We start from the raw sequence: 15,475 nt of genomic DNA, 5'->3' as shown, positions 1-15,475 counted from the left end.
ATCGCAACCTACAGGAAGTCCTTAAAATAGGCATATTCAGGGAGTGGGAGAATCTTGGCATCAGAAGGCTAAGTCAACTTTATAACAGCACCAAGTTAAAGAAATTCCCCGAACTAGCCGGGGAATTCAAGTTACCGCGGAGCTCTCTCTTCCTATATTTCCAGCTAGAACATGCCCTTAAAGCTCAATTTAAAGCTCAGAATCTGAGATGGGAAGAAATGCCTCTATTTCAGAGCATAATGCAGGTAAACCCCACCAGAGGGATAATATCAAGAATTTATGATAAATTAAGTAAATCAGACAACAGCGGGGGGATACTCCACGGGCTAAAGGCTAAATGGGAAGAGGATATAGGGGGAATGTTCCAGGAACAATGGGTGAGAATCTTGGAGTTGGGTGCTCAGGTCTCTGTGTCCCCTTCACAGCGGCTCTCACATCTGTTGTTGCTAAATAGAGCCTACTATACACCTAAAAGACTTTTCAAATTTGGGAGAAGGCCTAACGATAACTGTCCGAGATGTCGGAGGTCGGGAGACCTCATCCATATGCTGTGGAGGTGTCCCAAGTTGTTTAGATACTGGGAGGAGGTAACCGGGAATTTGGGAAACATCTTTGGTACTACAGTGGTAAAGGAGGCCATAGCCTGTATTCTGGGGCATAGAAGAGTGCTGGGAGAGAGACTGAGCACCACGATGGCCATTACGCGGGCCTTGTTTCAGGCTAGGAAGATGATAACACTAAGATGGCAATCAAAAGACCCCCCCTCGGTGAAAGACTGGATCTCTACTATTAACGAAACCCTGAGTAGGGAAAGAGTGGAGTACATAAAGAGAGGTAACCTTCAGGAATTTGAAAGCATGTGGAAGCCATGGATAGAGAAAGCAGGACGCCCTTAGTGGGCAAGGCGTAGGATTAGACCAAGAGAGGGGCTTAACATAGATATATGGGTAATTGAAACCCTTGAGGACAATGAGTGACACAGTGAAGAGATCGTTATATGTATAACTTTTTAGTTAAATAATTAATCTAGATGGGCACAGGTTAAACATCGGGGGAGGGTGGGGGGGGTGGATTTGGGAACAGGTAATCTTTTCGTGCAACACCGGGTAGGTCAGTAGACGACGGGCATGGGGAGCCCATAAGTTTCCTATTTTATATCCTTCTCTTGTTTTTCTTTTTCTTCTTGTATCTCTACTTCCTTTTCTTCGCTCCTTCTTCCTCCAAACTGGCTCAGAAAAAGATAAAGCCTCACTTGATATTGGGCCTTAGCATAGCTATAGCTGAGCCTAGGAGATTGGAGTAATAAGGGATCTGTTGCTAAAGTTATGTAATAAAGTGTTTATAGCGCTGGCATAAAAGGAATTGAGGTAATGCATAATCCACCATGATGTGAACCTGAGAAGGCGACAGTTAATGAATATCGAGTTGATTCAGCCCTCTACTTATTGGTTTCTGAAGTGGAAAAAAAAAAAAAAAATACATCTATCCTGTGACTCTGACCCTCATTAACAAGAGGGCAGCTTTTCCCAAAAGAAAAATATTGGTCGGTGCTCCCGCTAGCCAGTGTGCATGTGCAGACCGGCGCAGCCCGATGATGTCATCAAGAGCGCCTCCAGTACAGAGAAAACAGTCCAGCACAGGATAAAACAAGCAAAAGGACAAACATAATCAAAAAATGGAGCCAAAGAAGGCACAGAAAAGGAAAAGATCAAGATAAAAAAGGGGAAACATATAGGGAGACAGAAAAGAAAAACAAAAAGGGATAGGCAGCCCTGTGAGGGGCCAAAGGAGTGAAATGAATGTACTAGCTGCCCCCCCCCCCCCCCCCCAAGCCTCAGCCCACAGACACTTACCTACTGGTAGATTTCGTTCCTAAAGAGAAAACACTGCAGGACCCCATCAAGAACCACAGAAGGGGTTGCCAGGCTGTTTAGCGCAATTCAGCGGCCCAAGCGCTGGGAGAGACTCAACCCAGCCGGATGCTACAGGGGGGCAGAGGTGAGGACATAGTACTGCTTACTCTTCACTGGTGCGTAGAGGTATGAAGGAAAAAAAAAGAATGGGGCGGGGCCTAACTAGGCCTTTAATTTATGCTATTCACTGGTCCTGAGGGAGTGTAAGAGAGGCGGAGCCTTTCACTAGTATGCTGCCATGGTGGTATCAGGAAAAGGAGAGGGCTGTGGTGTGCAAGGAGAGGACTTGGCTAGGGAACTAGCACATTACAAGTATGGTAAGTTACTACGCAACAGCATTTAACCACTTCCGGACCGCCGCACGCCGATATACGTCCTAACTTTGAGGAGGAATATCGTTGTTATGACAGCAGCTAGCTGCCATAACCCCGGTATCCTCTTCTTCGGCCGGCGGTCTGGTACAAGATAATAGTGGTCTCTGAAACGGATTTGCCGCAAGATCACTTTTATCAGTGGGAGAGGGCCCCCCCCCGCTGCGCTCCGGTGTCCTCAGCCTCTTACCGGAGCCGTTGGTAGCGGCGGAGGCGAACAGATCCTTCTCGGTTTTGGGTATGGAGACGAGTGAGGGGGAAGATGGCCCCCACCCGTCTCCATACCATTGTAGGGCAGAAGTGGCGTCAAAAGGTCACTTCTGCCCACAACTCTTAAAGGGCCATTTTTTTTTTTATTACATTTTTTTTATTGCATTTTTGTGTAAATATAAGATCAGAGGTCTTTTTGACCCCAGATCTCATATTTAAGAGGTCCTGTCATGCTTTTTTTCTATTACAATGGATGTTTACATTTCTTTTAATAGGAATAAAAGTGACACAATTTTTTTTTTAAAGAACAGTGTAAAAATAAAAAATAAAAAATAAATAAGAAAAAAAAATGTTTAAACACGCCCTGTCCTACCGAGCTCGCGTGCAGAAGCAAACGCATACGTGAGTAGCGCCACATATGAAATCGATGTTCAAACCACACATGTGAGGTATCGCGGCTATTGGTAGAGCGAGAGCAATAATTCTAGCCCTGGACCTCCTCTGTAACTCAAAACATGCAACCTGTAGAATTTTTTAAACGTTGTCTATGGAGATTTTTAAGGGTAAAAGTTTGTCGCCATTCCACGAGCAGGCGCAATTTTGAAGCGGGACATGTTGGGTATCAATTTACTCGGCGTAACATCATCTTTCACAATATAAAAAAAAAATTGGGCTAACTTTACTGTTGTCTTATTTTTTAATTAAAAAAAGTGTATTTTTTCCAAAAAAAGTGCGCTTGTAAGACCGCTGCGCAAATACGGTGTGACAGAAAGTATTGCAACGACCGCCATTTTATTCTCTAGGGTGTTAGAAAAAAATGTATAGCTCCGCACCACCCCGGACCGACGAGCGGCATAACCCCGGCCCCAGCAGGAGGAGGACGCTCCCGAACACCCCCCCCGCTCGCGGAACAGCGGGGGAACACGGTGAGATGGCTGGCTCACAAACCCGCCGAGACCTGGGCCCGCAATTTGCAGCGGTAGCGGCGGACGGGTCCACCAAGATGGCCGCCGACGGGGAAACTGCAAGGCCTCACACAGCCTCAACCTATAAGGGGACAGAGCAGCGTCCCATCCTCACCCCACCGACCCTGACCTATGCCCAGGCAACACTGGGAGGCCACAACACAACCCAGACCGCGCACCAGGGCCTGCACCAGCGCCAAACTCCACAGGCTGCTAGCAGAAATTCTAACAGCAGTGAGCAGGGGGAAGATGGCGCTTCTCCCTCAGGCATCCCCCCACACCTCCCCTCCTATGCAGGCTCCCCATCTGGATACACATTTCAGGACATATCTGTCATGCAAGAAGAGCTCTTCTCCAAATTCTCTACCCTTTTAGAAAAGGGCCTGGCTAACACTGCCTCCCAGATCACAAATGCTATTAAATCAGATCTCTCTAACCTCGGTTCTAGGATGGAGGCAATGGAAGACAAAATTGACCATACAGTAGCCAGAACCAACCAGAACGCCGCACACCTCCAGTCAGTCCAAGAACAACTAGAAACGGCCCTATCAAGAATTGACGAACTTGAGAATAGGTCTAGGAGGTACAACTTCCGAATTAGAGGCCTCCCTGAATCCTTCACGGATATCCCCCTCACGGTGCAGGACTTTATCTCGGACCTCATCCCCAACATCCCGCCACATAGGCTGGAGCTGGATAGGGCACATAGAGCCCTGGGCCCCCCAAGGAAAGACGGGTCCCCGAGGGACATAATAGTTAAACCGCACTTCTACGCGGTAAAAGAGGAGGTAATGAGACAATCTTGTCTGAAGCCCAAGCTCCAACACCAGGGTCACCAAATTCAGGTCTTCGCGGACCTCGCTCAATCCACCATCCAAAGAAGACGTACCCTCAAACCCCTCCTGTCAGTATTGATGGAACGAGACATCAAATACCGCTGGACATTCCTCTTCGCGGTAAAGTTTTCCATTCAAGGCAAGACCCACACTTTCTCCAATCTCCCGGAAGGGGAAAAACTTTTCCTCTCCCTCAAGCTGATCTCCCAGGAAGCCCCCATGGAGCTCTCCTCATCCACCATGGGCTCATCCAAACGCCCCCCCCCAGGCAGCCCAGTCTCACCTCTCTGGCTCAAGGGCCCCTCTAAGAGGAGCAAAGATGGCAAACCCCCTTAACGGAGCAAGAAGAACCCCTTTTTACGCGCCCAGGCCTTCCACGGTCTTTCCTGTGGGGGACGTTCCCCCTTCTTCGAATGAGCTAAGGCTCCTCTTTTCAAACCCAAAACCCCGACGAGGCCTCGGACACAGGCTATTGAACTTAAAATTTTTCCTTTTCTACAGATGGGACTATGTCTACGGATGAAATCCCCTGAAGTGCCCATCCCACGGAGAACAGTACTTGTCATTCCTTGGCCTTCTCGAGGCGGAAGAGAGTCCCCTTCCCATCCCAACCTGAGACTTTTAACACGGAGTCCTCGGTTCATCACAGCCCCCAATAACTATCTTCTTTTTCAGATCCAGGTACCAGGTTGCAGGTCGCCTACGGCAGATGGTCATGCACCTCCCATGACATTTAATTATCTTCTCCTCGTTGTTTCTTTTTATTTTCAGGTTTATTTGGGTTCTCAGCTCTACTTAAATCCCTTTTACAGTCCCCACGAAAGTTTTTACTGTACTGTAATAGTAGTAATAGATTGTGCTTATTGAGATGAAGATCTTACACCACGTTATGCAAATATTATACAGGTTCGGTTCCTTAGAAGTATGGGTCCGGGGTGGTACCCATGCGCCTCCTCTCACCTCGAGGGCAACCACTGTGCCCCCGAAGAGTGAGACTTCTCTCGGACAAGATGGACGAGGGAAGACTTAAATTGGAGTTTAAGCGGCATGAAATACCGCTATCCTCCACAGGTCCTTCTAGAAGACCCTTGTCGCTACAGTTTTTGTCATTACCGTTGTTGTTTTTTTTATTTACTTGTCTCTCCTCCTCTTCCCCTCCTCTTCCTCTCACCTTTTCTCTTTCTCCTAGCTGTCCGTCTGGAGATCCCCAGGTCCTTCCCCCACGCCACCATACCACAGACCCGTCCACCCTCTCGTACTCAAGGAACTCTCCCCATCACAAGGTAAGCGGCTGCTGGGCCGGTGATCACTCCTCTCTCTGTTCCTATGACTGATCAGGTATCTAAGGGCCTGGACCTTAAGGTCGCCTCTCACAACGTGCAGGGGCTCAACTCTCCTAGGAAAAGAAGGGTTGCCTTAGACCATTATAAATCCCTCAAACTGGATGTAGTTCTCCTCCAGGAGACGCATTTTCCGATTCGATACAGTCCCAAGTTCCTACACACCTTCTACCCATCCTTCTTCATGGCAAATGCACCAAATAAAACTAAAGGGGTAGCAGTACTTTTCTCCAAAAATAGCAAATTTAACCATATCTCTGACCTTAAAGACCCAGAGGGTAGGTTCATCCTTGTCAAGGGCACTCTGGAGGGAGTACTTTACTCCATAATCTCTTACTACGCCCCTAATAAGGGCCAAGCATCCTTCTTCCAGAACCTCTTTGCAACTCTTGGCCCCCTCCTGGAGGGGAAAGTCATTTGGGGTGGAGACTCAAATGTGGCGTTTGACCAGGGTCTAGACAAAACCAACCCCCTCAAAGGAAAACTAACACGCCCCACCAAACTAAGCACCAGAATAGCTAAAATGATTCACTCACAGGGGTTAGCAGATATTTGGAGGGAGCTGAATCCCACCTCCAGGGACTTTACTCATTTCTCCTCGCCCCACCAGACCTACGCAAGGATAGATCACATTCTTATCCAGACTAATCTCATCCCGCATGCCACCAAAGCCAAAATCCTAGACATAGTCTGGTCAGACCACTCAATGGTCCTCCTGACTTTGGAAAATGTGCTATCGCGTAGTGGTGGCTCTTATTGGAGACTGAACGAGTCTCTCCTGGGGGATCCAGTTCAAGCCAAGTTAGTAGCAGACGCAATTAAGGAATATTTTCGGCTAAATAATGTGGGTAACATCTCCCCCGAAACACTATGGGCAGCTCACAAGGCCTCGGTCCGTGGCGAGCTCATCAGATTAGCCACTAAAGTTAAAAAAGAAAGGATGATAGACATTCTCAGGCTGGAACAAAAATACATAGCTTTAAAAACCGAACATAAAAACTCCCCATCTAAAGACCTCAATGACAAATTAGACACAATTAGACTGGAACTCAATCTAGCTTTAACAGCAAAAGCTGAAAAACACATTAGATGGAGCGGTGCTAAATTCTACTGCCACAAAGATAGAGTCGGGACAATGCTAGCCGCCAAACTCTCCCCCAAGTTCCAATCTCGCACTTTCCCCAAAGTGCGCATAGCAGGCCAACCCCCCACGGCCAATCCATCCAAAATCATGACAGCTTTCCATGACTTCTACTCGGGCTTATACAAAGCCACGCAAACAAAGAGCGACAGTTCGACCGCCTCCTTCCTCGAGAATGTCAAACTGCCATCTCTTTCCAAAGAACACAGAGACCTGATGGAGGAGCCCTTCTCCTCAGACGAAATTAAGGAAGTTATCAAAAACCTCAAGACAGGCTCGGCCCCCGGGCCGGATGGCTTGTCAGTCCCTTATTACAAAAAGTTCGGGGAAATACTGGCCCCACACATGGCCAAATTTTTTAACTCTAAGAGAACGGGATCCCCATTAGACCCCCACTTGAATACGGCTTTCATAACAGTAATCCCCAAACCGAATAAGAACCACGAAGAAGTAGAGAACTATAGGCCCATTTCCCTTATTAATAATGATCTCAAGATACTCACCAAAATCTTAGCCAACCGACTAGCCTCCTTTATCAAGCAGTACGTCCACAAAGATCAGGTAGGCTTCATCCCAGGAAGGCAGGGCCCAGATCAAATCAGGAGAGCGGTGGACATTGTCTCCATCCTCCAATCAAATTGGGATGGGGGCCCAAAACAAGCAGGTATGTTGTTGTCACTAGATCTACATAAGGCCTTCGACTCGATCGAATGGCCTTACCTTTTCTCCATCCTGGAGAAATGGGGTTTCGGGGCTAGCTTCCTAGGGGTACTAAGTTCCCTCTACTCCAACCCAGCGGCAATAATCCGACTGCAGGGACAATACTCCAAACCCCTTCAAATAACGAGAGGGACGAGACAGGGCTGCCCTCTCTCCCCTCTCATTTTTGCTATGGCCATCGAAACACTGGCAATAGCGATCAGATCAGACCCCAACATTCACGGCGTATCCTGCGGGGAACAAGTCCACAAATGTGGGCTCTTCGCCGACGACATGCTCCTATTCATAACGTCCCCTATCACTTCTCTCCCCAATTTATGTAAATTATTGAAAGATTTCTCTCGCACCTCTGGCCTCAAGGTGAACTACTCTAAATCTTCTGCCTTAAACATCTCCCTGCAGTCGGATACGGTTGCCGCTCTTAAAAGCTCTTTTGACTTCAAATGGAACGATCAATGGATAGATTATTTAGGAATCAAACTCCCAGCCAGAACAGAACAACTGTACCCCCTAAATTTCCCCCCAATGTACCGGAAATTAACAGCTGATCTGGGAGCATGGTCCAAGGGTGAAATTTCATGGCTGGGCAGAGTTCATGCTGTGAAGATGACTCTTCTTCCCAGACTGTTATACCTCTTCAGAGCCATCCCGATAAATATAACTAAAGAACACCTTTCCAATTTTCAAAAGAAGATCACCAAATTTATCTGGGGGGGGAGAGGCCATAGATTTCAACAAAAAACCCTATTCCTGCCAAGAGACCAGGGTGGCATGGGGGCTCCTCAGCTTCACTGGTACTTCCAAGCGGCCAGGCTGGCCCAACTGTCCACGGTTTACTCCGGGGCAGAGAAACCAGACTGGATTCACATAGAATGACAGGCTGTCCCCACTTACACCATGGACTATCTCCTCTGGACTCCTCCCAAACAGAGACCTCCAATTCTCTCCCCATCCTTATCTCAATCATTTCATATATGGGATTACCTAAGGAAAAATTCGGCATTAATCTCTAAATGTCTCCCTTTAGCACACATCTTCAATAACCCTGATTTTCCCCCTGGGATGGATATTAGGGCTTTTCGTTGGTGGCTGGACAAGGGACTGTATCGAATCGGACATTTTTTCACGAACGAGGGCCCTATCTCCTTGGAGCAAGGTCTAAGGCAACTTGAAATTCCGCATTCTGAGCACTTCAGATTCCACCAAATTAGACATTTCCTCTGTCAACGTTGGAAAGGGGGAATCCCCTCACATAACACCTTTACGCCATACGAATTATGGTGTGGTCGCTCCTTCGAACAGAGAGGGGGGATCTCTGTCATCTACCAGTCACTAGCCTTGCACCCCCAAAAAACCCCTTTTATGTTGGACTGGGAGAGGGACCTAGCCTTTGAATGGGAGATCTCTAAATGGAGATGCTCCCTCGACAGAACCTTTAAAGGCATCAAAAACATTTCCCTAATCGAAGGAGGCGTTAAGGTTTTAACAAGGTGGTATCTCACACCTGTCAAGCTCTCCAGAATGTTCCCAACGGCTGACCCCAGGTGTTTTCGGGGGTGTCAGCTATTGGGCACAATGGCCCATGTATGGTGGGAATGCCCCAGACTAAGGCCCTTCTGGAACAAGATTTTTTCCCTAATAAGGAAAACGACTCAGATCCAAATCCCAAAATCCCCGACCATAGCTCTTCTTAATGACAACCTTCCCAGGATGCCGAAGAGCTCACGCAAACTGACACACTTCATACTTTTAGGTGCAAAACTTACCATTGCTAAGGCCTGGAAACAGCCCAAAGTCTCGGTGAAAGCAGCTACCCACAAAATCTCTTGGATCATGGCCCAGGAGAAACTGGCTAGCATCTTAGATGACAAATCTAAGCAATTTGAAGCCATATGGGAGCCCTGGGCAAAACTCGTCGGCATCTCTCTCATATCAGGAGTCCCACCCCAAAAATAAAAAGGGTCAACTTATGAGGCGGGGGTCCCTCCAGACGAACGGCTAAAATTCTTTTCACTCTTTTCCTCTCTCCTCTTCCTCTTTCCTGTCCCTCCAAATGTTTTTTTAGATTGATCCAGTCCCTCTGCTGGGGAAAACCAGGATAGTTCAGTGGGTATTGACTGTATGGTGTTCTCTGACCAGTTTTCCTTCATTTTGAGACAGTCATTGCTCATCTCGCAGCCGGGTTTGCTCGGATAAGTAGTAATCTTCACTGCTTTGTTACATGGTACTTTAAGACCCTAGGGCCCTCGGTCAATCCCTGGTCAGGAGAGGAGGGGGGCTCACACCGAGCACAGCATGATCCCGTAAGGGGTGCCGGTGGGATCCCCTAATGCCTCCATAGACGCCAGATAACCCCCTTGGGGTACACGTTCTTTGTCTACATCAGTTGCAAAATTTCAAGCATCGACTCCTACACATCATAGTTAATCATAATTAATGTGCCTTTTGAATGCTAATGCTCTAACCCCAGCAGGCATACCTTATATATCAGAGGATGTTACATGACATGTATCTTCAAATCCTGTATTGTATTTTATTTTGTATATTTTCTTGTTTTTGTACAAAACCAATAAAAGATTTTGAAAGTAAAAATGTATAATGTTTGGGGGTTCTAAGTAATTTTCTAGCAAAAAAAACATGTTTTAACTTGTAAACAACAAATCTCAAAAAGAGGCTTGGTCCTTTTTTTCTGTGCTTTTACCCCAATTGTTTGTTGGTAACAGGGCCTCTTTAGGGAACCACTGTAATGTGAGATCTGTGCAAATAATACAAACACTCACCCATTACAATAAGATTTTCAGTTCTTTTCTCGATGGGTCTCTCCAGAGAGGGGTGATCCACCCTACAGATGTATTCTGCCCCCTGGTGGACACTCAGTGTGGGGGTGATGGTCAGACTGGCTGTACAGCTGTATGCGTTACCATCTCCTCTCCTGGGGGTTATTGTATTGCTAACCATATTATCAGTCTCCTCACATATCTCCTGATTCTTGCTTTTTCTCAGCCATGTCACAGTGATATCATCAGGGAAATATTTGGAGATATGACACTGAAGGGTGACCGGTGTGTTACGGAATATGTCGGGTGTCTGTATCTCTTCCACCACAGGGATCCATGGGTATTCTACAAAACAAAAATATACATCATCATCATTAGGGTTCAGTTTTCATCTCCCACATCTCCAAGAAGTAGTACTGTATATACAAACCATGACAGCTCAGGAAGTTGACTTGCAGCAAGCATCTGGTTTTGGTGGACCTCCCAACCCTGACCTAGACAAAGACTTTATAAGTGGTCTGCTGCTCTTTCTGTTTCTAAAATTTCAGCTTTTTGACATTTCAACTTTTGTTTATATAAAGGCATGTGTGACCACATATAGATCTAAGTGCCCATAAGAGCAACTATGATTCAAATGAATGTTAGTAGATACGAACCAAACAGGATGTCATTTGGTTTGCTAAGACACTATGTATCATAAACAAGTACAAATTTTAAAATTGTTTTCCCCTTTTTTTCATCCTCTTTGAATCACCATGCTGCTGATCTTCTGCAGCCTCTTTGTACTGTCTATCATATGGTTGTGTTGAGTAGGGAGCCATCTGTTGGTAATTTTCTGCAACTGCAGTCTATTACTGCAGTCTTCGTTTCAGAAACACGAAACAGTATTTGTTAATAAAGTTTCACCCTCACATCACTGCAGAAGCACATTGGTGAAGGTCCTTTTCCCTTTGATGTGCTTGTATGTTTATTTATTGTTTGTTAAAACTATGAGGCTCCATGCACACTAGCGTTTTTTTAAGCTCCTAGAACCCCTCATAATGGGCACAGTAGGTGTACAGACCCGGGAACCCAGCACAGGGATGGTGGGAACCCCTCATAATGGGCACAGGGGGTGTACAGACCCGGGAACCCAGCTCGGGAATAATGGGAATAGTTATGTTGGTTCAATAGTTTAGTTGAACTGCAGATCTACATTATCTGGGGTGAAGATTCAAACACAATTCTTTCTGACAATTAGAAGGTTTGTATTTTCTTCATTTAGATTTTTGCCTGTTGTGGCATCTCCTTCCACTGTATTCAACCAGAAATAGATCCATGTGATCTCATATGACTAGAACAGTTTAAGGTGCCCATTAGAGCTGCACGATTAATTGCGGATAAATCGTTATCACAATTCTCCGCCCGCCGCGATCGCAACTCCGGATTTGTGTGATTCTGATTATCAAGCAATTTAAATGTTGTGAGCTGAAAAGCGCGCCGATCGATGTTGTCCCCGGGATGTTTCCCCGTTTCGGAGTGGAGGGGAAGCCGTGGGAGCCAGTGTGCTGACGTCACTCAGTAAAGAAGAATGTGATTGGTTGGTCGGGTAAGCAATGTTTCTTCTTCAAAAAAATGAAAATTATATAAGGTGAGATAGTGCGCTAAATACTTTTCCAAAGTATAGTGATAAAAATAATAAATAATAAAATCCGTAAATAAATATTACACAGGTAATTTCAATTCATTAAGATCTCTTATGTTAATCCTAAATCAATATGCAGTTGTTGGTGTCTTATAATGCATTTATATAATAGTCCTCAGTGAGTATAAATATCAAGTTCATAAAGACAGCTGGTGTTCACTGGTAGATTGCCTTTCTCCCTGATTGGATGGGAATCACCCTACATTCCAATTACACCCACAATACCCCGCTGAGTATTGGAAATTCACTGATGTTTTGGCTCCAGTAATTCAATTTTCGTTCATGCAAACAAAATATATAAAAACTTTCATTGTGCAGTGAACTTTACTATTGAAGCCTCATGGTAACATAAAACAAGATGCACTCACTGTATAAGTATCGTATCTCGAGCGCATAGAGCAGTCAGCCGTCCACTGTTGATCACCTCCTCACTCTATTCTACGAGTGTGGATCAGAGCAATGCAAAAACACTCCGGATGACGTCACTTGGCTCCTCCCGACGCGTTGCGTTACATGTCACATGACTTTATCAAGTGACCCTATCACTGCCCAATGAAAGTTTTATATATTTTGTTTGCATGAACGAAAATTGAATTACTGGAGCCAAAACATCATTGAATTTCCAATACTCAGCGGGGTATTGTGGGTATAATTGGAATGTAGGCTGATTCCCATCCAATCAGGGAGAAAGGCAATCTACCAGTGAACACCAGTTGTCTTTATGAACTTGGTATTTATACTCACTGATAGGGATGAGCTTCGAGTTTTAATCGAACTCATGTTCGACTCGAACATTGGCTGTTCGCAAGTTCGCCGAACAGCGAACAATTTGGGGTGTTCGCGGCAAATTCGAATGCCGCGGAACACCCTTTAAAGTCTATGGGAGAAATCAAAAGTGCTAATTTTAAAGGCTTATATGCAAGTTATTGTCATAAAAAGTGTTTGGGGACCTGGGTCCTGCCCCAGGGGACATGGATCAATGCAAAAAAAAGTTTTAAAAACGGCCGTTTTTTCAGGAGCAGTGATTTTAATAATGCTTAAAGTCAAATAATAAAAGTGTAATATCCCTTTAAATTTCATAGCTGGGGGGTGTCTATAGTATGCCTGTAAAGGGGCGCATGTTTCCTGTGTTTAGAACAGTCTGACAGCAAAATGACATTTCGAAGGAAAAAACCCATTTAAAACTACTCGCGGCTATTGCAATGCCGACAATACACATAGAAGTTCAAAACGGCATGGGAATTCCCCAAGGGGGAACCCCGAACCAAAATTTAAAAAAAAAAATGATGTGGGGGTCCCCCTAAATTCCATACCAGATCCTTCAGGTCTGGTATGGATTTTAAGGGGAACCCCGCGCCAAAAAAAAAAAAAAAAACGGCGTGGGGTCCCCCAAAAAATCCATACCAGAACCTTATCCGAGCACGCAACCTGGCAGGCCGCCCCCCTCCTGAACCGTACCAGGCCACATGCCCTCAACATTGGGAGGGTGCTTTGGGGTAGCCCCCCAAAAGACCTTGTCCCCATGTTGATGAGGACAAGGGCTTCATCCCCACAACCCTGGCCGGTGGTTGTGGGGGTCTGCGGGCGGGGGGCTTATCGGAATCTGGAAGCCCCCTTTAACAAGGGGACCCCCAGATCCCGCCCCCCCGTGTGAAATGGTAAGGGGGTACTTACCCCTACCATTTCACAAAAAAACTGTTGAAAATGTTAAAAATGACAAGAGACAGTTTTTGACAATTCCTTTATTTAAATGCTTCTTCTTTCTTCTATCTTCCTTCATCTTCTTCTTCTGGTTCTTCTGGCTCTTCTGGTTCTTCCTCCGGCGTTCTCGTCCAGCATCTCCTCTGCAGCGTCTTCTATCTTCTTCTCCTCAGGCCGCTCCGCACCCATGGCATGAAGGGATGCTCCCGCTCTTCTCTTCATCTTCTTCTTCATCCTCTTCTCTTCTTCCTTCTTCTTTTCTTCTCTTCTTCATTTTCTTCTCCGGGCCGCTCCGCATCCATGCTGGCATGGAGGGAGGCTCCCGCTGTGTGATGGCGTCTCCTCGTCTGACGGTTCTTAAATAATGGGGGGCGGGGCCACCCGGTGACCCCGCCCCCTCTGACGCACGGTGACTTGACGGGACTTCCCTGTGACGTCACGGGGAATGCCACAGGGAAGTCCCGTCGTGTCCCGTGCGTCAGAGGGGGGCGGGGTCACCGGGTGGCGCCGTCACACAGCGGGAGCCTCCCTCCATGCCAGCATGGGTGCGGAGCGGCCCAGAGAAGAAAATGAAGAAGAAAAGAAGAGAAGAAAAGAAGAAAAGAAAAAGATGAAGAAGATGAAGAGAAGAGCGGGAGCATCCCCCCATGCCATGGGTGTGGAGCGGCCCAAGGAGAAGAAGAGAAGGGGTCACCTTGTTAAAGGGGGCTTCCAGATTCCGATAAGGCAAATAATAAAGATGAGGGACCGGCACCCTCCACTGTAACAACATACGAGCTCGCTGCTCGTCAGGATACAACTCATCCCCTGTTGCACCGCTGTGTGAGTACCATAATTATCTCTTGAATAAAGCCTTCACTTTACAAAATTACTACACTATGTGGCACTTTTGTTTTCCTTCTGGCCGCTGTGCCCCCTGCATGATCGGAGGCATACTATAGGACGGTTTGAGACCCAGGACTGACCCCCATAGGAGACATCATACACACTGTTTCATGCTGTAACCTCAGCACAGTGAGGTAAGGGGCCATTGCCCTCCATTATAGGATTGCTGCATGAAGAGGACTGGTGTTGTCACTTCTCACCTATCTGAGGAAAGCAACGCTAGAATCTAGCTGCTGCCTTCACGATTCCTATTAAGCACGTTTAAGAAGTTTTTTAATGAAGTATTGCTGCACAAAGTCACTTTGTTTTTTGGACGCTGTATTATTTTTGTGAGCACGGATTGCTGACACTGGACACTTTATCATCACCCTGTATAGGTTTTCATAGGATATTTATTTTTACGTTGCACTGAAGTGCGGTCTATGTTATTTTGATTTTTATTCATATGCGTTTATGTTTTAAATGTATTTATATAAAGGTTCGCACTGCAGCTGAAGGATTAGTCACACCCATACCCATATGTTTAGAGTATTTATGTACAGGTTTTATTTTTCACCTTTCTGATTTTATTTCATCACCTTTAACGTGATCCCTCAAGACACTCATAGTAACCTTGCACTTAAGTGTGGTTTATTTTTACATCCCGATTATTATTTCCATTTTCAATGTGTTGTCACTCTGCATATATATCACTTTACTGTGATCACTCTAGACACTCAGAGGTACCCTGTACTTGAGTGCGGTTCACATTATACGTATTTATTATATTCATTTTATTCCACTTGTTTGCACTTTCCACATACATTTTTATTGCTTTTTACACCATAGGTGTAGGGTCTGCATCTGGAATTAGTTGTGAATTCACTCTATTCACTTGTAGTTTTCATTCCTAATTAATTTACGTATGCAGCATATATTTCAACAACGCATGA

At 45.9% G+C, this 15,475-nt stretch overlaps 2 protein-coding genes across 10 annotated transcripts in view; both read right to left on the bottom strand.

Annotated features, from left to right (window-relative positions):
- LOC141148587 (uncharacterized) overlaps positions 1-15,475 on the bottom strand; it is a 580,328-nt gene that overhangs the window by 399,951 nt on the left and 164,902 nt on the right. The gene's annotated exons all lie outside the window — the stretch shown is intronic.
- LOC141147358 (uncharacterized) overlaps positions 6,589-15,475 on the bottom strand; it is a 71,046-nt gene continuing 62,159 nt past the window's right edge. The window contains exons 5-6 of the mRNA XM_073634596.1: positions 10,277-10,618; positions 6,589-6,593 (exon numbers count right to left, since the gene is read on the bottom strand). Coding sequence (XP_073490697.1) covers positions 6,589-6,593; positions 10,277-10,618 — 347 coding nt within the window. The remainder of the gene's footprint in view (positions 6,594-10,276; positions 10,619-15,475) is intronic.

The sequence above is a fragment of the Aquarana catesbeiana genome, linkage group LG06 (assembly GCF_042186555.1).
Source record: "Aquarana catesbeiana isolate 2022-GZ linkage group LG06, ASM4218655v1, whole genome shotgun sequence".
NCBI lineage: Eukaryota > Metazoa > Chordata > Amphibia > Anura > Ranidae > Aquarana > Aquarana catesbeiana.
This window is presented reverse-complemented; position numbering and strand designations above follow the sequence as displayed.